The 24,289-nt window shown below is 35.0% G+C and overlaps 1 protein-coding gene across 1 annotated transcript in view; it reads right to left on the reverse strand.

Annotated features, from left to right (window-relative positions):
* Window positions 1-4,060: 4,060 nt before the first annotated feature.
* wg (wingless) overlaps window positions 4,061-24,289 on the reverse strand; it is a 167,688-nt gene continuing 147,459 nt past the window's right edge. The window contains exon 4 of the mRNA XM_069841941.1: window positions 4,061-13,495. Within this exon, the coding sequence (XP_069698042.1) occupies window positions 12,971-13,495 (525 nt within the window). The 3' untranslated portion in view covers window positions 4,061-12,970. The remainder of the gene's footprint in view (window positions 13,496-24,289) is intronic.

The following is a 24,289-nucleotide window of genomic DNA, read 5'->3' on the forward strand; positions in this document are numbered from 1 at the left end:
GCTGCCGTGTGCGAAAGATCTAACACGTCAAGTATAGTACACAGAACCGCAAGACATTTCAGCATTTCTCCCGTTAGACTTCGGACATAGGTATATCAGATTAAATAGATGTAGGTAAGCCAAACTACATTATCCTGAAGTATTTTACTTTCCTCCTGAGACACTTTGTATACAGCATGTCTGTAAAAAGTTTATAGGCTGAGTCTTCGAAAGCATGAATCTAATATCTTAGGAAAGAAAAGTTATTTTTGAACTTAAGTCCAGAAATGCTTCCATTGAGAGTAAGAGAATATTTTATTTATTTATTCCTGCTTTCGTTAATTTTTTAATTAGGTAGAACATCTAAGCACGTATTAACATTGTTGAGTAGGCAGTTTGCAATAGAAATGAAAGTAGTTATGCAGAAATAGAATGATTTTCATACCTAAGAATTCATCACGTAAAGCGTGGGAACATATTGACCATGTGTTTAAATTAAGCTTGAACTTCATTACTCTCTTCGGTGACTAGTAATGACCGCTTTAATCAAGATTAGCCTCAGTGAGAAAATAGTAATGTCCAGGGTGCGGATTTTTATAGCATTTTATCTTTTTTCTTTACATTCTTTGCAATGCTCGTAAATGTATGTCCTGGATACGAGCTGCTGGTTACAGAAATGTAGAGTTTTTACGCCATTTTTGGTCATTTTTCGTTGTTTTAATCTTTTAGGTGATTTTTTTTTATTTTCAGGGCATTTTTTGGTATTTTTTTTAATTTTAAGGTGATTTTTTAGTCATTTAAGCTAAAGACTTTAAAGACAAACTAAAATTTCCCAATATAGGAAAGCTCACAAAATTAGTATGCTACTGAACTACCCCATTCAAACGCGGAATCTGAAAGGATTTTCTCGATAGTAAGTGGTATCAAAAGGAAAAAGAGAAAAAGAATAGAAGATGAAGCTCTCGGCTGAGTTGTTGTACGCTCTGCCTTCCAAACAAAGGAATTGAACTGCAGCTCCTTTGAAGTCACCAACGTCCATTTTAGTCTCTGTCATTGAGATACACTGCAATAGATATGGAGGAGGTTTGGTGAATGGTGAATTTATCCTTCTCTTTTACTGTAGTTAAACATTTAATTATAGCCTAATTAATTATTAATTGTAGCTCATACTGTAAGTTGTGGGAAAACCTAGATACATTTATTTATTTTCCTTGTATATATTTTAAGTTGGGCTTATATCTATTCCTTTTATTGGTGTTTTAAGCGGGACACTGTGTATTAGTACTGGATCCTCCATATATGACATTTCCCTCATACCGCAAGATCAGCGGCATTTCTTGTTTCACCCCTTGCAAAGCTACCGCGAAATCTACGGTAGAAACGTCTTCTTCAGCTACAAGGATTGGGCTACGCACCTGTTTCGTTTTGCAAAGTGTATAACGTCGGCCCATCTTGTTCTCAGCCTTCATATAATTTTTCTCCTTCCTATTGGTTTGTGACTAAGGATTTGTTTTGGTATACTGTCATCTTCCATCAGTCTTGGATGGGAATACCAATTCTGCATTTGTTTTTGGATCATTTCTGTGAGGTTGAAATTATATGTTGTCGAATGTTCATTTCTTCCATGGCCTAAATGAATGAAATCAGTTACACTTCGAAGGAACTTTATTTCATTTGATTCTATTTTCCTTTTCTGTCTAGAGAAATTTTCATAGCTACATATTAATAATGGAACGGCTAGTGTCTTGTAAAATATTGATTGTGTTGATTATTTTGTTTAGTCCCTAAGAAACCTTTTAATTGTTCCGCAAATTTGTTGAAATGTACTGAACTTAGTATTTACATCTTATTCTTTCGAATATGATAGCAAAGATAATTAAATACCTGTTTGTTTATAACTAGTTCTTCAGTGGTTCGATCATTTTAACGCCATGGTTTTAGTTTCAACATTAGGAATTCTAAGGTTAAATATAGGCCTATATCTGTTATTTTCTGAAGCAAATGAATTACTTTCTTTAATTCATCTTCAAATTCTGCTATCACAAGTACTTGATCATAGTGATCATATCATCATGTTCAGCATTCTCTTACCAGTACTTAAAGGGTTAACAGTAAAATTTTCGAAATACTCAACATTTCTTTCCTACATTACTGTATCTTGTACAATAATGAAAAGTAGTATGTGTAGATGAAACACTGTCCTTCTGCTATATGCAAAAAAATTTTTTACGATTTAAAAAAATATTACACTTTTTTTTTCATTCAGTTCACTGTGCAGTGATGAAGCGTTTCCCACATAACTCAAAAACTATCCAACAATCTGTGATGAAATTTTTTGTGTATTTACGCATATCATATCTACAATAAGATGCAAGTTCACTTCTCTACCTTTGATATCAATGTCTGATAAAAAGTAAATTCATTTAAAAATTGGTCAAATATCAGTATTTTCTTCTAACAAAAAAAAATATTTATTAAGAAATGTAATTGAAAGAGCATGATATTGTAAACATGAGTTTCAGCAATAAAATAAACGCGAGAGCACATGAAAAAGTTAACAAGTTTATGAGTTATGAGGGAAACGCTTCATCACAGGACAGTGAACTGCCAAGATTTTGAATTTTGAAAAAAAAAAGACATAAATCATTTCTTTTAAATCGTAAAAGTTTTTTTTTTTCATATAGCAGAAGAGCGGTATTTTACAAATACCAATTTTCATTATTGTACAAGATACAGTAATGCAGGAAAAAATGTTGAATATTTCCAAAACTTTTACCGCTGTAAGCTGTACCTAACCCCTTAAGTACCTATGTTTATTTCGCTTGTTACTTTGTGTTGCCATTCTACTATCACTGTATCAATCAATAAACCAACCTACATATCTTCTACCTACCTACCTACCTATCTATCTATCTATCTATCTATCTATCTATCTATCTATCTATCTATCTATCTATCTATCTATCTATCTATCTATCTATCTATCTATCTATCTATCTATCTATCTATCTATCTATCTATCTATCTATCTATCTATCTATCTATCTATCTATCTATCTATCTATCTATCTATCTATCTATCTATCTATCTATCTATCTATCTATCTATCTATCTATCTACCTATCTATCCGCCCGTCTGTCTGTCGAACAGTGTTGGAAAACTAAAAACAAAAATGAACACAAGAGTGTATCTCACTTTTCACAAGAGATATTCAAAGTCTCTTTTCTGCTTCAGTATATTTTTGACATCTCCGAAGATGAAACATTTTTTTCCAGTTTTTGCATAACTTAAAGCTACAAATCTCGTTGCAATATGATATAACCATCTTGAAACAATTTGAAGAAACACAATAGTTTTCACTATGCGCGAATGAGTAGGCCCTAATTCCTTCTGTGGCCCCAAACAATTATGAAAAACATAATAGCTTCCACTACATTATGCACGAATGAGTAATCCCTTCAATAGTAAAAAAGACTGAGATGAATTGCACGCATGCAACGCCTGACAAACGCCCTTGAAATTCGGGTTTTTTATTGGGTTATTTTACGACGCTGTATCAACATATATGTTATTTAGCGTCTGAATGATATGAAGGTGATAATGCCGGTGAAATGGGTCCGGGGTCCAGCACCGAAAGTTACCCAGCATTTGCTCGTATTGGGTTGAGGGAAAACCCCGGAAAAAACCTCAACCAGGTAACTTGCCCCGACCGGGATTCGAACCCGGGCCAACTGGTTTCGCAGCCAGAAGCGCTGACTGTTACTCCACAGGTGTGGACTTGAAATTCGGTGTGTGATACATATTATGGGAGGCTATGTTTTCGTAAGTCTCGTGACGTCATTAATGGAGAACAGTGTAATTTGGATTCCCCAGCCTCCCTAATTTCGCTGTTCTTTTATCAGCTGAACATCTCATCGTTTGTCATTTTCAGTTTGAAAAAGATTTCAAATAAGCATTGTAGTTATTGTAGTCATAATAAGGGAAGCAAGGGAAAATGATAAACAGGTTCCATGAAGTATGTAAGTTAAAATGAGGAGACTGGATAGGTTTTATATTAAATGAAGCAACACAGTACAACATTCTTTTGATAATCATGGAATTATTCTGTACCAGTAGCCAACATTTTACATTTCTTTTGCATAAAAAGGCATTAGCCTACTTTCATTACTACAAGCATACTTTTTAAACACACATACATTCCATACAGTATCATTGGCACAATAAGTGAAACATTGCCATAGGGAAATAAAACGTAGTACAGGAAACTGTTAAATATAAAAATGTTATATCATCTATTTACAACATTTCTCTTTCAATTTGACAAAAGTGCGAATCTGCTTCGTCTCATAAAAAAGTCTTCTAATCATAATCTTAAAAATATTTCACAATAAAATGACATTCATAAAATTTGTTCTTTTATTATAATTTTGTAACATCATTTGTATTTCATCTGTTGCAGTAGCGATTCGCAATCTGTTTGTCAAGTTTATTACAATAGTATTGTTAGGAAAAGAGGACAGTGGTCAACTAGTAATAGTAATTACATATTTGGTGTTCAAATAATTTTAGCAAGGAAATATGAGATACCTCTAAAAATACTTCAGTGCTGTAATTACCTGTTAGTTTATGAGTATCTTTAAGCATGTTAACGAATAAACAGAATTGGCTTCTGGTCTTAAAACTGTGGTACTTTGATTCATTGATATGAGGCGTTACTAAAACTTCCTATTCGGTCTCATTCATTTAACAATGAATTATAAAAGTTTTGTGCGTGATGAAACCAAACACACTAGAGCAGTGGTTCCCAAAGTGGGGATCGTGACTCCCTGTGGGGTCTTGTGAAGAGCAGAGAGGGGTCGTGTGATGGTTTGTAAAATAACAAAAAAAAAAATCTTTAGAAACATAAATAATGTTGAACATAAAAATGAAAAAAGATGTTTCAGTAGTTAGTAAAAATAGCCATAACTATGCTTTCTTTTTAAAGTAGCTTCTCAAATCTGAACTTTATATTCGATACACACACTGGTATCATTTTCAATTTTAAGGATATTTTTCGCTCCTGTTACGAATGGCAATCATGACGAGAAACTAGTTTTCCATAAATACTAATTTGCAAATGCTATAAAAAATTTAAGAGCTTCTTTGAAGCTCGAGGTTTTCTTTCATTCTTTTGATCCAAAACTGGTTGAAGCTCCGCGAATAAAAATGTAGCTTCAATATTCCATCAGTAGTTGCATTTTTAATTAGCTATTTTCTTAATAATGAATTTCAGCCAGACGCAATTGTCTGAAAACAAATTCAGTATCCACTTTAAATGTCGTATTTATTTTGTTTTGAGTTTCTTTCGGAAAATATAAAAAATGTTATTGAAAACTGTGCAAACTTAATTATATGTCCGCAAAAAAAAACTCTGTATTTGTCGTATCATACGATATGTAGCTAAATTTTCCTTTTTGCCAAGTGATGAACGGAAATTAAGATTCCTTGTAAATCACTCGATTTCATCTCTTCTTTTCTTATGTCAATATCTTGGCCTTATAAACTACTATTCAAGGTGTTTTAAGTTTTCGAAAAATAAGTATTACTCGACCAATGCGAGTAAAGCCGCGGGCATAATGTGAACTATCACGATGCGGTATTACGAATGCAGGAGCAGTAGCGCCACGGCTCAGGGCTGCAGGACTCCACTGGCCTTGATCGAGTAGTACATCAGCAAGGAAGGTCGGTCTAAGAAGCCAAAGAGAATTGGAAAATAGGTTTGCATATTCCGATTTCTTTTCTTCCGGTTTTCGGCAAATTAAAAGTTGGGTAGTATCCACTTTTTTTTTAGTAAAATTGTCGTTTTTTTCGAACTTACAGAGATTTGTATTTTTAATGAGGTTAAATACCGGTATGGTAGTGGGGGGGGGGGCGTCGTACACAAATGTCTTTCTAAAATTGAGTGGGGACATGAAAAGTCTGGGAAACACTGCTCTGGAGTAACATTAATTTCTTTCATCATGAAAAGATTTCTTCAATCCTAGATCTTATATAAATTTATAACTATGTGTAAAAATAAGACATGAAATTTTAAAGTACCAGCCAACATTTAATAAATTCCTATGTGTATGCTGTCCACGAGAAATTTGGCTATGTATCCTTACACAACATGGCACCAAAAAGTAATGGTAGAATCGTGCCCGTTATCGGTATAGTTTTTTAATTAATCTTGCTTATTCAATAGTTTTTTGGTTGAGTCTCAGCGTAATCATAATTGTTTTTTTTTTTTTTTTTGCCTGGAATAAAGTAGAAAATCGTACGTGTTTGCGTAACCGTATATGGAAATATTCTTGTCTGGTATAGGTCATTCATTATCTCGGGAAACCAAATGCAAGCGTGTGCCGTAGCTTACAGTAAGAACCTTATGGTGGGAGCAAGTGAGCTCGCAAGCTACAAGTAGGAGCGTAGCGAAGGAATGAAACTTCTCAGATCACATTCTTCTTCCCCTCATATGGAGGTAGGTTTTACGAGATAACGAATTGCCTATACATCACGTTATATTGAATTATTTCTTTTTTGATTCCTTAATTTCATTTCCTAGTCGTAATACGAGTAAAATACAATATCAACAAGAGTTTCTTATGTTTGTTAAATATTCGCTCTGTACATAGAATCATGCATCCTAGAGCAGATACTTTATTGTATGTCCACAGAAACTCAAAATTAAAATGTTTTCTTTTGTAATCTTTTACCACTATATCTTAAATCACATGAGCCTTATGTTTAGTTTTGGGCTTTTTAACAGTATGACGAAATACATAGTGTAAACGATGTAAACTGCGAAAAAAAATACTGTTGAAGAGAATAAATCACTGAAGGAAAGAAATCACATGTTTTTGTGTAACTCATGGTTTTCCCAGAAAAAAAAAATCGTTTTGTAAGTCTAACTTTTTTTGAAAAGAGAATAGACATTCATTATTTGTGCTAATTTGCTCGGTATATACGCTGAAGCAGTCGTTTGTATTGGTATGTGTTGAGTGTTGGGTGCAAGGTCATTGGCAATAACATTTGCGTTCATTGGAAATGTAAACAAATAATTAAACTACTATCAATCTTAAAAACATGGTATTTTACAAATAAAAAATAAAAAAATACAAATTATTAAATTTCACTTGATATTTTATTCAGTAAACCAATATGTACGGTCTATATAATTTTGGCAGTTTTTATTGTTTACAGCCTGTATATTCTCTTCTCAACTTAGAAGCATCAAGAAAACTGTGCCTCGCGGAATTCTTCCTGTAGACTAAATGAATTTACAGCAAACAACAGTGGTCGTACCACTATCGTCGACTTTACCTGAAGCATTGATGCTATTGCTTTCCGTTTATGTAAATTCTTTTCTTTCAACAAGATCTACAATTATTTTACTGGAATACTCTAGAAAGTTTCTAATTACATTCCCAGAAGAATAACAGACGAACGGTAGACATGGAATACTTTTCTCAGAAGTAAAAACATCTAAAATTATAACTTACATGAAATATAGTAACATGATTGTTTAAATATCATCACAATTGTCATTAGTATGGATTAAAGAAAAGATTACAGGTTTGAAAAATAGCAGGCCCTATTCATAAAAAAGCATATAAATTATAATGAACATAGGCCCAAAAGCTAGTATCTGCGGAGCTGCAAGGACTGTTAACCCTACACTAAGCTGTGACGTCCAGTTATAGTGTTCAGCCTTTTGTCACTTTTCTTTTACTTTAATAGGTTATTTTACGACGCTTTATCAACACCTTAGGTTATTTAGCGTCTGAAAGAGATGAAGGTGACAATACCGGTGAAATGAGTCTGGGGTCCAGCACCGATAGTAACACAGCATTTGCTCATGTTTGATTGAGGGAAAGCCCCAGAAAAACCTCAACCAAGTAACTTGCCCCGACCGGGAATCGAACCCAGGCCACCTGGTTTCGCGGCCAGACGCGCTAACCGTTAAGGCCCATTCACAATGAAAATTAAACATAACCGTAACATAAACACAGAAGTTTGCGCCCAGGCTACCAAATGGGATCATTCACAATTATTCACATAAGCATCGACATAAACATTACCGTAAGACGTTAACATGAAAGTTTGCAAACTCCAAACTTTCATGCTTATGCTTACGTGATTTGCAAACAGAACACAATCGTGGAGAGCTGAAGTATACGACAGAATATGAGGAAATGGCGTCGTTATGTTTCCATGGTTACCAAGTATGTTTGTTGTTATGTTTATGTTCCCATCGTGAATGATGGTATGACTTCTTGATTTTACCGTAACGTTTATATTCTTAAGTTAACACTTACGTTACGTTTAATTTTCATTGTGAATGAGCCTTTACTCCACAGGTTTGGACCCTTTGTCACAAAAACCATGCATTTATTCAAGAGATTCTGATTGCTCACGAATCTGCTGGTATGCAGATATGCGTGTCTTGAAGTTATTGATCGGCTTTGAATGCTATTGAGTTACATGACGTCCTCTGACCTTAGCTCACATTGAAATAAGATATTTTCCCCTTCAGATTTGATTCATTGTAGTTTTACCCCATTATCCCATCAAACAAAAGAAATCAAACTTCGAAAGTATTACTACATATATCTAAGATTATTACAAATCGTTGATTACTACTACCAACTGTCGAAGTTCGTAATAATCCTCTTTCGGACACTATAAGCAATTAAGGCTGGTTCACAATAAACCGAAACGGAAACGAGAACTAGAACGTGAACGGAAATATTGTTAAAATAAATATATTTCAATGTGAGCATTCACAATTAATTTTCACGTTCCCGATCCCGGACTCCGGCAAGCTTCTCGTTAATTGTGAATGCTCATATTTAAATACATTTATTTTATCAATATTTCCGTTTTCGTCGTCGTTTCCGTTCCCGGTTTATTCTGGACCATCCTTTACTTATTATCCAGAATGTTTTCTGGAAACAGTGAATTGTAGTTGATAAATTTCATCTTAAATTTTACGGAATTGTTAAATTTCAGACGGCATCGTTATTCAAACCTCCATTTCATAACATCGTTATCGGGAATGGAATTAGTGGCCATCTTCATGAGATCAGTTGTCTGAAAACTGTTGGCCCATTTTATTTGCAGTCGAAGGAGAAAAATAAACCACGTCAGACCATGAAAGAATCTGAAGGACAAGTGATGGTGCCAACGCTCTTACACGACAGGAGGAAAATACGGACCAGTCTGGAAACAAAAAATAGCAACCCGGCTCGAAATTGAAAGTAAAAGAAACATTAAGGCCTCATAGATAAAAAAAACTCAACCATTGGGTTTCTGTAGCATATTTTAGAAACATATGCACAACGCAGGCTTTCAGACTGAAATATTTGACTATAAAGAACAAGGAACGCGACAATGTGAGTGACAATTCTTAATTTGAAATATATATTAAGAGTATCAAAAATCCTACCTCAAATTAAATACGTCTTTCTGTTAAAACATTATGCAATTATATTAAATTCCTATAATTATTAATTTTAAATTTCAATTTACGTAATATTTGTTAGCATAAATTTAGTTTGAAGTTCTACTTGGTATGAAATGTTAAATAAATTAGCACTGATAATTTAATTGACGTTTAAAATTTTCTCGAAAAGAGCCCTACAAGAGAAGCTTTCTTTGGATGTTTCACTTGTGTAAATGAAGAAAAGACGCGTACAAAATTTAGCCGTCATAAAAATAAATTTCAAATACTGAGAGAAATGTTCCGTTTTACTATTACTTGAGTAACTTTTCCACTCGTAAGAGACGACAATCAAATGCTTTGCATCTTACATTGTAAGCCGTTGCAGATTGGTGGTTAAAATTTATAAATTGAGATTTAAACCAGCACTTTATAGAGATAAAATTGCAGTAGCATTCATATTTCGTGCAATTTAAAATTTCCCCAGAGAAGTTCTAAAGAGAAGTCTCGACAACTTTATGACAAAACTCTGGTTTAAATTTGTACACGCGTTAATCCTGTAATGAAAAAAGGGATTCGAAAGATTTAGCTCTGAATACGCAAGGCACACAAAAAGGAAATATTTAAATATACAATAAAACGTTCCATTTTACTAGTGCCTGAGTAACATTTGTGGAAAAGTGAGGAACCACCGAGAGTCATTGCAAGCCGTTTCGACAGTCTGGAAATAAGGGCTATCCGAACGCAGGTTTCAATATCTTGATGTGAATACTACTTCAGTAAGTCCGATCCAGTACTAGAATATCATCCCAGAAAGTCGACGAACACATTTTCAGGCGAGATTTGTCGCTTCTATAATTTCTAAATAGGTCTACACGAAATATTCAAATGAAGTAAACGGTGATCGACAGACGTAGGGTCAGTGTATCCAACGTGACTCTAAGTTTAACTTTAGGTTAGGATTCGCTAGGTTTTCATTTATTTTATAGATTGATAAATATATTCTAAAAAAATGCAAAATAATATTCAATAACTACTTGAATATCAGCAGATGCAATACATTCGAGAGTCTTGAAAAAAATCATCCACCATAACGAAAGACCATTTCTTCCTGTATACGTGTGACGTGAAAAGAAGTTTTCCATGATAGAAAACAATCTTCAGGGACAACAGATGAAATTTCTCAATTCAAAACTTCAGTCAGGTGTTGGTTAAGAAGTGTAAATCGTCGGTGATTACAAAACAAAAGCACATCATATTCAATTTCAAGGAATTACATACAAAATCGTAATAAATTAGTATTTACAAATATATTTTGTTGGTTTGTCAGTACAGATTTTTGGGAATAATTATTGTCGTGAATATTTTGTAAGTTATTGAAAACATGAGCTACCGTGCTTCAGTTTACATAAGGCAATTATAATCAAATTCTACTGAATAAATAATTTCGTAAGGGTTCTCCGTAATATCTCTTTGTCCTCATTTCTTAAACAAAAATTTACAGTACAAATATTAGAAATTTCGTCATCGAAAATCTATCGAAATTCTGATTTCTAAAGCTTCAAGTTATGATTTAGGCCTACCATAAAAATAGGTATTACTATGAAGGTCAATACATATTTTACAGTATATGGTTCATCTCCTAAGATAAACGGACATAAGATAGAATTCGTATATTTAATCAGTAACCTTGATATTGCCTTAAACCCACTAAAAGAAGGAGTGTAGTCTATTTAAATATTTGTCACACAAAACAATGCTTAATGACTATCTTTCACTTATTACTCCTCGTTATTCTACAATAATCAATCATTCAATAAATAATTATCATTGATAAAAAGGCTTATATTAATTGTAGAAAGATCTAGCAGAGATATTTCTTTAGTACAATATTATCTTACAAATCTGCACTCGCTCAAGTGACTAGCGTCAAGTAATACGCTTCTGTGACACGCAAGACGGGTTTGGTATCTGTGTACGTTTGTTGTTTCAGCCTCATTCATACATAAATACACGAATCCCTGTAACAGTAATTATCAGTGATAGAGTAAAGAAAAATAATTCACTATAACACACTAGCCTACATTTCACAATCATAACATACATCTCAGTCTTTCGCTTTTTTATTATTATCATTATTATTATTAATAATAATAATGTTTGTGTTTCACTTTTTCCCAGTTTACACCAATGTCTTTAAAACCAGATGTACACGTTCTGGTAGGTACTCGTTGCTTTTACTTAACACGTCCATAAAGAATTCAGATTTCAATAGTGTTCAATTGTATGTAATCGTCCTTCTTTAATTATTTGCCACTAAAAATATTCAGAGTCAGATATAAATGGCAAAGAGACAAACTTTGGTATTAGGATGACGTTGGTTACAATTCATATTTACATCTGAGCTTTCATTAGATTACTAATTACGTTAAGTCTAGTCGTAGCTGTGAGCGATAAACAGAATAAAAATCTATAAGTACAGTTAGATAGTAGAAAGCTCGAAAATCGTGAAGACCTTCAAATTTCGACTTATAAAACATTTCAGATCAACTAATATTTTTCCAGCATCACCTTGTCGGATGTTCCATTGGAAGATAATTTTTTCTATGTATATTATTTTCTTCAGAAGAGACTTTAAGAATTTTATATAATTTCATATTCGAAAGAATACTCATTTATTTATATGATCTTAATTAAATATATATAACTTAATTCCAAAAAAAATCACTCGCTAAAATCTGGCTAACAGTTTCTCCTCTAAGTGTATCTCACAAGGTCTTACTGACGTTTCCAGCACTCACAGACACGTGCGGATGGCTTTCTTCTGCTGGCACGTCTTATGGTGCAGCGCCAACATTATACGTGCAATGGTTCTCTTTGTCCTACGATCATAGACATGTTCGGATGATTTTCTTTTCATAACACTCACCATAAACGCGTTGTGACTTTATTTTTGCGTAACCCACAGATACGTATCTCTGCAGTATGCTCATAAAGACGTGTGAATGTATTTGTTTGTGCAGTACGTACTCAACATAAACACATTTGGGTGGTTCTCTTTGTCCAGCACTCATACATGTGCAACATATACAAGTGTGACGTTACTCTTCTACCACCCACAACACATCTGGATGGTTTTCATTGTGAAACGATCACAACAAATGTGATGTTTCTCTTTGTCCAATACTTATCGATATGTATGAATGATTTTGAAGCACTCGCAGACAATTAACGAGTTTCACTATGCTGCTCATACAGATATGTGTGGAAGTTTTTCTTTGCAGCACTCACAAGCAAATGTGAATGGTTTCTTTTTCACCACTCACAGACACGTGTGGATGGTTTTCTTCGCATCACTCACTAGTATGGGTGAATTGTTTCTTTTTCACCACTCACAGACACGTGTGGATGGTTTTCTTTGCAGCACTCACTAGTATGGGTGAATTGTTTCTTTTTTACCACTCACAGACACGTGTGGATTGTTTTCTTTGCAGCACTCACTAGTATGGGTGAATTGTTTCTTTTTCACCACTCACAGACACGTGTGAATGGTTTTCTTTGTCCGACAGAGGTTGCACTTGACTTCGCAGCACCAGTGGAACATGCACGCACACCTCTGCACCACGGACACCTCATGAGTTCTATATCCTCGCCCACAACACATGAGGTCGCAACCATCCACGCCTATCGACGTATCGTTGCACTGACGTCCGTGCGTGCCTTGGATACCGAGTCTCGGGTTGCGCTCGCAGAACCCTGGGGAAGGCTCCAAGTAGACCAGGTCTTTGGTGCCGGGCGGCTTGTGGTCCGGGTTGTAGGGTTTCAGTTGGAAGTTGTATCTGTTCTTCTTACCACCGACGCCGCTGCCGCCGCTACCACCCTGGCCGCGCAGGCTGCCCGCGTTACTCACCATCACTCTGGAGGCCCCGTCGAAGCGGTCCTTGAGGTTGTCGCCGACGACTCGGAAGCTGGGCAGCCGCATCCAGCAGGTCTTGACCGTGCAGGAGCCAGACATGCCGTGGCACTTACATTCTTGGCGCATCTCCGAGGAAACGTGCTGAAACAGTCGCCAAACATAATAGGAATATGAGTAAGTATCATCGCTATCTCCGACAAAATTACACATCACCTCAAGATTCAGCTTTAATTTGACAATAGATCTGATGTGCGAAAATATACCTGTTGACCAACCACAACAAATAATGTCATCGGCAAGAGAAAAAACTGAGCGTATATTTAGGTACTGTAAACTGAGACAAAACGTTAGTTAAATGAAAGAGAGACTTATAGACGGCATCAACAATGCTTCACAGATTTTCCTGACGAACGATATTATCAGTTGCCAATTCCTTGACGTTTTGTTAAAAAGAATTGTTTCTAATTAACAAGCAATTGGCAGCTCGTCAGTTTAACGATCCGTTACTTCACGTTTAGAATATTTAAGAGGACTTGTATTTTCTCTTCACTCACTATTACATATTATGTGATAAATATTCTTAGAGTCTACTTTCATATTTTCAAAAACAAGTTATATTAGAAGGCTGAAATTGTATGGAGAGTTTAAGAACGATATTGAGTACACAGTCGCTTTGCTGTGGGACTGTCAAAGACAGGATTCAAAATTCGTAAAAATTAAATTCGATATCTCCTTTGCTTTTGTGAAGCCGAATCTGCCGTCCTACACAACAGATCGTCCTACACAACAGATGTTCTCGCGATTCAGCCAAAGATTGGTAGATGGCAGTGATGGTCAGTTCCAGACGACTCACGAATTTACGTAAGAGGAACTGAAGCCCGTCAGGTTCTTGCTTGCATGACGGAGATAGGATGATTCCGATCTATGAATATGACAGACAACGGTCAGAGGTATGGTATACGGGTTTGAAGGCTGGAGAGGAATGCGTTGCGTGGCGGTTAGTTGGGCCGGAATGGTCGGGCAGCACATTCGGCATGCAACGTTCATTACGAATTTACAAACAACTTATTTGGGCTGAAGTGTTTAGGGTTAGCCTATCTCCCTCTCCCGTTAAGCACCTGTATACCTCAATCTTTATAATTCCCCCCCACCTTAACTCTCGTACCAATGGAAAAGAAACATGATCGGTCTGTTTAGTTTCTATCTACATAAAACTTATTAAAAGTTGCAAACAGATTTTCACATATCTGTTGAATAAGAAGAAATTTTCAACACCAATCAACAGACAACCACGTGTGCTCTAGCAATATGATGTGACATTATGAAGTTCCGTAATTCTGTTAAGACGAATGTTTATAGAAAAATAATCATACGTTTTATTCATAAAAGAATAGGATTTATTTTCCAGAAATTTCTGTTTCAATAATTATGTCGCTATTTTTGTCGTGGCAAATTAATTAAATAAATAGCGATTCAAGCTATTCTTGAGTGAGTTAAAGTGTGTGCTTTTTGGAGAGAGGGGAGAATCATAGCAGAAAATAATGTTTTTTCTCTACAAAAGCGATTTAGCCTTACTCTGTGTTACTGTGAATGTAATCGAGATTATTTCAGCGCTCTGAAAAATTCAGGCCTCTAAATGGATTGAAGGATATGCTCTGCAATTTGTCGTCATTGTTGAAGCTTGTAAAAAAATGAAGAAACAGGTTTGGTAGACCAATGTCCGAGGAAAACGATGTAAATTTTGAGGTGGTTTTGCAAGAAATCGAAGAAGTTAGGGAAAAATCAGAATATAGAACATGCTGTTCATTTCCTAGAAGAGAGATTACTAATGTAGGAGAAAAATGGCGACCATATCGGAACGTTTTGAAATTGGTTTAGACCTGAATAAATCTCCTTACCGGTACATTTATGAAAAAAAAAAAAATTTAGGCCTATTATTCTTTTACAAACTTAGTCGAATTCTTAACGAAATTATGTGTTTAAACTCTTTGATGATTTTTGAAGAACCTTATATATTGTACTGTAAGATAAGTGATGTGTGTGATTAATCAATTGCTTAGTCTAAAAGAATTCTAAATTTCACGATGAAACAGTATGTAGGCCTACAAAGTTACAGTCAAACACAATTTGGTTATTAAATTTCTCTCCTAAATTTAATTGCAAAGTTAATTGAAAATGATTTTAGGCCCAAGCCAATTCATGTAGATTAATAAATCAAAATAATGACATGGAATCACGAAGAAACCTGATTTGAGATTCAAGTCTCAGACAAAATACTAGCACAGAGGTCTGCCTGACCACCCCGAGGAACTCTTCACAAGCAGAATGGGTCACATTCCTCCTCAGACTGACTGTCTGTCAACGCTGGTCCCGTTGTTATTAATAGTGAGGGAAGGGTGTATCCACGCGTCAAATGAGAGACTAATGGGATGAACGGGTGACTGCTTGGAAACCGCCAGTGGCGGCTCGTTCACGTTCTCATTCCCATATACTTTAAATTTGTTTACTTATAGAGCATAGTCCGCTGCCGTGGATTTGTGGATAGCGTACGCACCTCCCACCCAAGCATTCGTGGTTCGATTCTTGGCGTTAACTGCGGAGATGTCTTCCATTCGCGGAGACTCGGTGGTTCTGTGTTATCTCTGCGACCTTGCGCCATGATGACCACATGATCAGGGAAGCCTTCATTGTGGGTAGTGTGTTCTTACAAGGATATATCCTTCCCTATTGCTAATTTGCAAGTAAGACTGTATCAAAGAAGGTCGTCACGGAAGATGAAGATGTAAAAAAAAAAGACTCATTATTTTATTATTAGTTTATAGGCGCTGTATTTGCCACAGAGGTTACTTTTGAATTGTTTGAAGTTGTATGTAAATATTTATTATTTTCAAAAGCAATTGATAATTTTAATTGCTCATATTTTATTACTTTTTATACAACCTATATTAGTAAAATTTCTATACAAGAAATGAGATTGCCATAGCATCCAAATTTGTTTTGTGCAAGTAATATTCTGTTTCATTTTAACGATTGTAATGGATTAACCAAAGTAATATTGTGTTAATTTATATTGTAAAAATAAACGAGATATTGAGACCAAAAGTGGGAATAGGCTAGTCGTGTAGAGGTCGTTTTGAGGAAAGTACAAGAAACTTCACAAACTGCATTGTACGTGCTGGAACATCTTATTGTTGGTATTGTTGCCTTGAACTTGGTCACATCTAGTTGTCCCACAAGGAGTTTCTTTTCTTAAAAAAAGGGATATACACAGAAAATAGATTTGAAATCTACTGCATATTCCCTTTTTTACCTAAAGAAACAGATTTTCATTAAAAATAATTAATTAGTTAAAAATGGTAATCATTTTTGGTATTATATGACTATTGTTATATAAAACCTCCTGATTCTTGAGAATATAGTATACTACAACATATTTCATACATGATTAATATATAAGATGTATGTGCAGAGACCCGAAGTATAGTATAATATACTTGCATTTGTGCCGTAACTATAACCTGCAGAATTTTTTCAGCACTTTTCCTCATGTCTGTGACTTTTTTTTTTAAGTGGAGAACTATACTGAACTTTAAAACTAAAACAACAAATGTACTAGGATGGACTTTCCCAAACGAACATTGGTTCCAGGAAATTAGGTAAAATCTTCTTCCCTTACCTTCTAAGACCCATATGGAACGAACTTGACAGACCAATGTTTTTTTTAATACTATAGCAATTTTTTTAGTTTTCTGGGGTATTTTTGCATTTTAGTAGCGTCATTTTTTATTTTAAATATATGCAAAATATTAAACAGGTGCTTTTTAGGCACACAAATATAGTTGTTGGGCAATTACTCATCTTACTTATCTGTCCGATTCCACAGTCTTTCTCGGTATTAAAACTTAAATACTGGGTCACAATATGATAACACGCTAGAAATACCACTCCACACATCATCTCTTTATTCTTCATCTTTCACTGTTGCTACTTCTCGTCACTGGAATTCTGTGCCGCCTGAAGTCAAGGGCTGCCGAACTTTAATTTTCTTTAAATGTAAATTAGACAAATATCTTATGATGAGTTGCCAGACCTAACGCGTTGCAAATATTTAATGGAATGTGTTCCAATGTATTTATTTTTCTTTTTTATTTTTTTGTTTCTTATTTTTATTGTATAATCATGTAAATCGTGTTTATTTATCACTTAACGCCATAATGTATCCCACTGTGTTGTTTTTTTATTATTAATCTATTTTTGTGTACATTTTATTCAATTGTCGGTTTCTGGTTTAATTATGTAAATCCTACTTAATTGTAATCTAATACTAATAGGCCTATGTATACTAATGTGTTTATTTTTATTTTTACTGTGTACGTTTTTTTATTGAATTATCGGCTTCTGTTTTTATGCGCTTCGTATTTGATTCCAACAACATTAATATGTATTTCACTATGTTTATTTTTATTTTATGAGCTAGTAACTACCTCTTTTGATCTCATTATGTACCTAAATTGTATCAGTATGTAATTACTTAATTCTGATCCAGTTTTATGTTCAACTATGTAAACAAGTTTTAATCCTGGTTGAGTGTAAGAGAAGGCCTCATGGCCTTAACTCTACCAGGTTAAATAAAGCCATTATTATTATTATTATTATTATTATTATTATTATTATTATTATTATTATTATTATAAGACTTTGATTAATTTAGGAGTTTTAGGTCCTATAAAATTTTAAAAAGGGGAACCTGTGTACATGAAACGTAGAGACATTCGAATAGCATACGTCTAGGACGTAGCAAACAAAATAGGTATGGAACAAGAGATCCGTTCCCTAGTTATTAGTGTTACGAATATGGACGCAGATTAATATCTCTAACTCTCCGATTGGAAATCGAACGTTTATCTAATACATTTGTTGTAACCTTACAGGTAAACATTTTTAGAAAGATATGAAGTAGCATCACAGTCTAATATATACAGTCACGAAGCTCAGTACGTAGTAAATATGCATCCATAGATAGTTGCTAACCACTAGGATCGCTAATATCGCCTCATTACAGATAATGCGAAATAGTACCGGCAAAGTTTATTATTCCTAGCACCCTCACAACTCAAGCTTCGTGACTGTATATACTAGACTGTGGTAGTATTCTCTAATCGGTAAATAATTTTCTGTTCGTTATCCTATCACTTTTCGATCACTATTTCTCCTAGAGCAATAATCAGCAACGAGGTCGTCTTAACCTAACCTGACGTCTCGTTCTTTTCTCTCGCAAGTCCTTGTTCATAAGTGGCAATCTTTCCTCCTCAGTGAGGACCATTGTTGTGCTGTTTGATCTGGTAATGCCTTTAAAGTAGCATCACCTCCATTGTCTCGCCCTCCTCTTTACGCTTGTCACAACAGGCTAATGGCAAAGAGACAGATGGCTCTACCTGTTGCAGTGATGAGAAAGCCAAGCGTCTCACGAACCTGCCTTATGAAAATGCAAAGCTTTGGAATGAATCCGTTTGCTTAAGGAATGGTATTCAGGTGGGTCCCTTCAAGAAATGTGTAACGTTTTTGGTGCGCTTAAAGAAGATTTACGGACTGCCTGAGATATCTTTGAGATAGTCACCTTGTGAGGTAGCTGATAACTTTTCACTTAGCCGCTCTGGGATTCGGTCTCCATCTTATATATTTTCGATAATCAAAGTAGCTATGGCGCTATTTCTTTATGTAAGCCTATAAAATAATAATATATAAAAGTCACGATAGATTTGAAAGCCCTCTTAACTTGGTTAAGAAGTAAATATATAGAAAATTATTAATGCAGTTTTGTTCATATAGGAATGTGGTTTATTTAGGTATAAACCACATTCTGACAATACGCCACACTGTTGCTTAGCTCATGTGCCGTCACTTCGCAACTTTATTCACACTGCAAGTTCCATTTTGTCTAAGTTCATGGACTTCTTGAAAAGCCATCGCAGTATTCACATGGTTTCCTACGAGCTTTGGTCTATCACAAAGATTCTTTATCTTCCATGGAACCGGTCCTTTCAAATTTCTTACAAGCTTCCACATTGCAAGGGTCCATACCTCAATCCATTTAGTGGTCTCAACCTTTAATGTGTTGGAAAATCTCCCAATACATTCATAGTACACTGTAAGCATTTCAGAGATAAATCCGTTATTTTGTGGTATGACAGCGTTTCTATCATTTTTAGACATTATTAACAGAACAGGCGTAACAAATTTATTCAGTAAACATACATAATGTACTTAGTTTACGATTTATATGATAATATATCTACAACATATAAAAATATTGCAAACATAGGCCTAGTACTAGCAATGTGGCTTCTAGATTATTTGTTTTGTTTAGCCTACCTCAAAACTTATCTTTTTGTACGCCTTCTTCCATGAGGAGAAGGTGGAAATATGGGCTACCATTTTGTTTTGCTCTAAATAATGGAAAATGTTGTGACATATAGCTTGGAAATCTTTATTGATATACAAAGTAATTATTCATATACAATTTTTCCAGTCTTAAAGGTCAATGGTTGCAATAGATATTTGCATATAATTACTGTTTGAACGAAAGACGAACTAGTCCTCTATAGGTAATAGGGTCTAAATATGGGCTATCACAAAAATTTGAAAATAAAATTGGAAGAAAACAAAGAAACATAAGTAGGAAACCTGTGTATCAATGGCAATATTCTGTAACAAATAACGGAAATCACGATAGTGAAAATACAGGACGTGTTAATGTGCTGGTAATATGGGCTACTTATCTCATATTTGACACATAGCGGTAGCCCATATTAGCAGCATCGACTCATGAATGTTTCTAAGATTATGTATGGCAATTGTTGTTTTAAATAAATATTACTCTTATGCCATGTGATAGAGCTATTCTTAATCAGTGCAACACATCAAGCGTGATTTCGAAACACGAAATATATTTTTTTCAACAAAATTGAGATTACATACCTTCAAAAACTTTGAAATTGATGAAAAACACAAAGAACACACCACATCCACACCATAAAGGCAACTGGTTTGTCTCTTTGTGCACGCAGACTGACGGACACGAGATGTATAGAGCTTTTTCGCTAGTTAACAACACCATATATAGTAAAAAACGAGATAACCCATATTTTCACCTTCTTCTCTAATATTCTCAATTATTGAATTCTCGCAGATACCTCTTTCTCAGAAACCGGGCTAAAGTTTACCAAAATTACCTGTCACTGGGATCAAACCCCGAATACAACACGCCATCGTGCAACGTTTGTCAGTCTAAGCACGGTTATGCATGCCATCGCCTAAATCCGTTAAAAATGTTTTATTCTCTGTGAAGTCTTGGGAGTAGAAGACTGGTCCACCGTGTGAGGGTGGCTTCTTTCAGCCGAATTCCCTCCAACAATAAAGACATCACCTGCGGACGCCAGCTACACGCGATTCGACGCGCTTCATATGCAGTTCTATAGTCAGCAGCCAACAAAAAAGCAGACGTACATTCAAAGAGTTGCTCTGTCTTTCTGGGCGGTGAGTTTTGTAACCACAGGGCGGGCCCCCACTCCTTGGCTATAAAGAAGGAAAAATTATGAAGCGGAAATATTGATAAAGTGTTTCTAAATAAATCATTCGTCTCATATTTCAAGACATGTTCCGAGAGGGATATTAAAAGTAATAATGCTTGTAAGGCCGTTAATATATATAGCTCTCTTTCTCTAACAAACACCAAGGTGGCCGTGGGTATAAAACATAGTTCTGTGACAATTTAGTTTCGGGTACTAACGTTGAGTAATAACTTGTGACTGGGTTTGTAATTCACTCCTCTCTTTCACTCCTCGTTCCCTTCTTTTTTCTTTCTTTATGTCATTTTCTTATTGTCTCGTTGCGCGTGAGAGGCAGCGACAGAAGTATTACGATTATTATCTATCGTCATCATCATCATCATCATAATTACATTTACCACAGGAATTCTTTTTAATTCGAACTCTAAATGGAATATAAAAAAATAAATCAAATATTTAAAATTCGAATAAACCACGAAATTATTTTATTTGATAATTCACTTCAATAAAAATAATTATATGCCTACACTTGTATAAGAGGAGGAAAGGAATTGGCCACCCTACCCTTTTTATCTCCTGGCTTAGTTGCCTCATAAGTGGTACCATGTTGGTATCACTTGTGAGGCCACACTTGTCTTCGTACAGTTGACTAAAAAAAAAAAAAAACTTCTATAAGAATAATAAATGTGCAGTGTATTTTGCTTTAACTGCTGCCACGTTTTATCCATATACATACAAAAATTAGGCTACCATTAGACTCCGTGGTTTCACATTGTGAATACAGAAGATCCAGTACAATAATGAAGATTTTTTCACAAATTTATTCTCTTCCAAGTTGTTGACTGATTTGTTAGGGAGGGAGGGATGCATAGACCTACACGTATTCGTGTGTGTATTTGTAGATGACCCAGCGATGTACTGTTGCCAAACTATGCAGATTTCAGCCTAATTTTCTACTTAAGTATGCACTTAATTTTATTACAAAATTCCTAATAGGGTTTTTCATTTTAATATATTCTATTACCCCCTTCAATCTGCACAGTTAACCTACAGTATATCACTTCCACTGTAAGTAGTCGCTGCACAAGGTGTATTTGAGGAGATAATATAAAATAAAACTATAAAACAAAGATGGAATATATATAAAATGATCACGACAGTAATGAGTTTGTAATTTAATGAGAAAAACATAGCTACAATAAATCTGTGTACAACTTGCAATACGTGTTGTCACTGCAATGGATGTCTTTGGTTACGAGCCTATCATTACTGTATTTTAAAAATGGGATTACTACAACTAATAAAATGTGAACAGTTCCTCATATTTTAATAATAACATTATCTTCTTCTTCTCCTTCTCTATTCATGGATAGGCGTTAGCGTTTCCATATCAAGAGAGATTATCTTGCCATCTAGCCAGTGGACGGAAGATGATTCTCTTTCGTTTTGCTTTGTAATTCAATATTTTAGCAAATCTGCCATCTGTCATTCTTTGCATACATTCTGTGCATACCAATTATCTTTCAAATTATATATTTTATCAATTAAATAAAGTATGTCTAAAGTCTCCCTGACATCTACACTTCGTTGTTTAAGAGAGAAAATCTACTGAACGAAAAAACCTTATCTCCACCGCTTATGTTACATTTATACAATGACAATTTAGTACTACAAAATACTCGTTCAAACACAGTAATGGTCGTGGTTGCATAGAATGAAGATATAAAAAATGTGAGTATCGGCGTCCGAGCATTTGATTGGTCTGTCGTTCAGTACGAGCTTTGCTCTTGTGAGAGTTACACAGGCGGAAGCCATTCAGCTAGTTTTAAATCCATATATGTGCTAAGGACTTCGCTGCCTTTTCTGATGGTAATTCGTTTGCAATATTAAGCACTTTAAGTTAATAATATGAAGTAGCTTTAAGAGAGTATATATAAGATCTTATATTTTAATAATGGTACCGGTAATCTTAGTACTTCGAATAAGCTAAGCCTACGTTATCAAATGCGGAAAATGCTTTGTATTTAGCACATAATGAAATCGTAAAAAGTTAGCATCGGTGACCGAACATTTGCTATGAAGGTAAGACCCGTTGTTTTGTCATTATGTACAAGTATTGCTGTTGTGAGGGCTTTGTTTTACATCCGTGTGCTGTGCAAGAACTTTGAAGTGTGTTGTCGTTAACTGATGGTAAATTCGTTCGTAATATAAAGCATTGTTTAGTCGATCATTCAAAGTATTTAGGAGGAAGTACGCAAAGAATCACACTCTTGCTTATATGTAAGTAAATTCGAACGTATTCCGAATTAACATTGATTTAGAAAACATTTATGAATTGAATAATAAATTGTAGCTTACATTCAGTAAGATAAAAATTGAAGCCAAAATATATTGTTTTTGTTATTGTTACTATGATTCGTGTATTGCATTACGAATGACAAGTTCTTTCTCTTGAAAAGAACAACTAATTGTTAATGTTTGTAATAGAACATACTAGACAATTTTAGAGGGATTTAAACATGTTTTTCTTTTATTTACCCACCATTCGTTTGACTGCTCTGTTGGTAGAGTTCTAGGTGAATATTCTGTCCCAGCCACTAATAAAAAAAAAAATACCTCGAAAATGCCTTGTATTTATAGTACTGATTAGTAGAAATGGATGTGATCACTGGAAGAGCTGTAAGCCCACCCAGTCCGAAATACGTACCTTACTTATATACGAAAATCGTCGTGCGTGAACGAAGAATACCGCCAAATTTCTTTAATGTAACAGTTGGTTTCAGTGTTGCCAACATAGTAATACTACACACCTAATCAAATCAAACCTAACCTTTCTCATAATATTACACACATAATCAAACCTAACTTAACCTAACCTGTCACATAATACTACACACCTATATTAACATACCTCACATTTAGTATCATTTCGTTTTCATGTATTGCCGGCTCTGCCAATCGTGTCGGTTTCCATCTAGTGGATCTTATTAATACTACTAATTCGAAGAAACAATGGCGGCTTTCATAATAATTACATTTTACATGTTTCATGATATAGAATGATAACGGAATGGAGATCGAACGGAATGTTGTCGTCTACCATCAGTGTGGCTGTGGAATGGCGAGAGAGGGGTGAAAACGTGGCGTCGTAGTCTAAGGCATCCTGCCTAGGACTCGCATTACGGAATGCGCGCTGGTTCGAGTCCTCCTGGGGGAAGAAATTTTCTCGTGAAATTTCGGCCAGTGTATGGGACCGGTTCCCACTCAGTATCGTGATACACTTGGGAAGCTACGATAGGTAGGCAAATCCGGTTGCGAAAGCCAGCTATAACGGCTGGGGGGGTTCATCGTGTTAACCAAACAATAC

This window comes from Periplaneta americana, chromosome 12, assembly GCF_040183065.1.
Source record: "Periplaneta americana isolate PAMFEO1 chromosome 12, P.americana_PAMFEO1_priV1, whole genome shotgun sequence".
NCBI lineage: Eukaryota > Metazoa > Arthropoda > Insecta > Blattodea > Blattidae > Periplaneta > Periplaneta americana.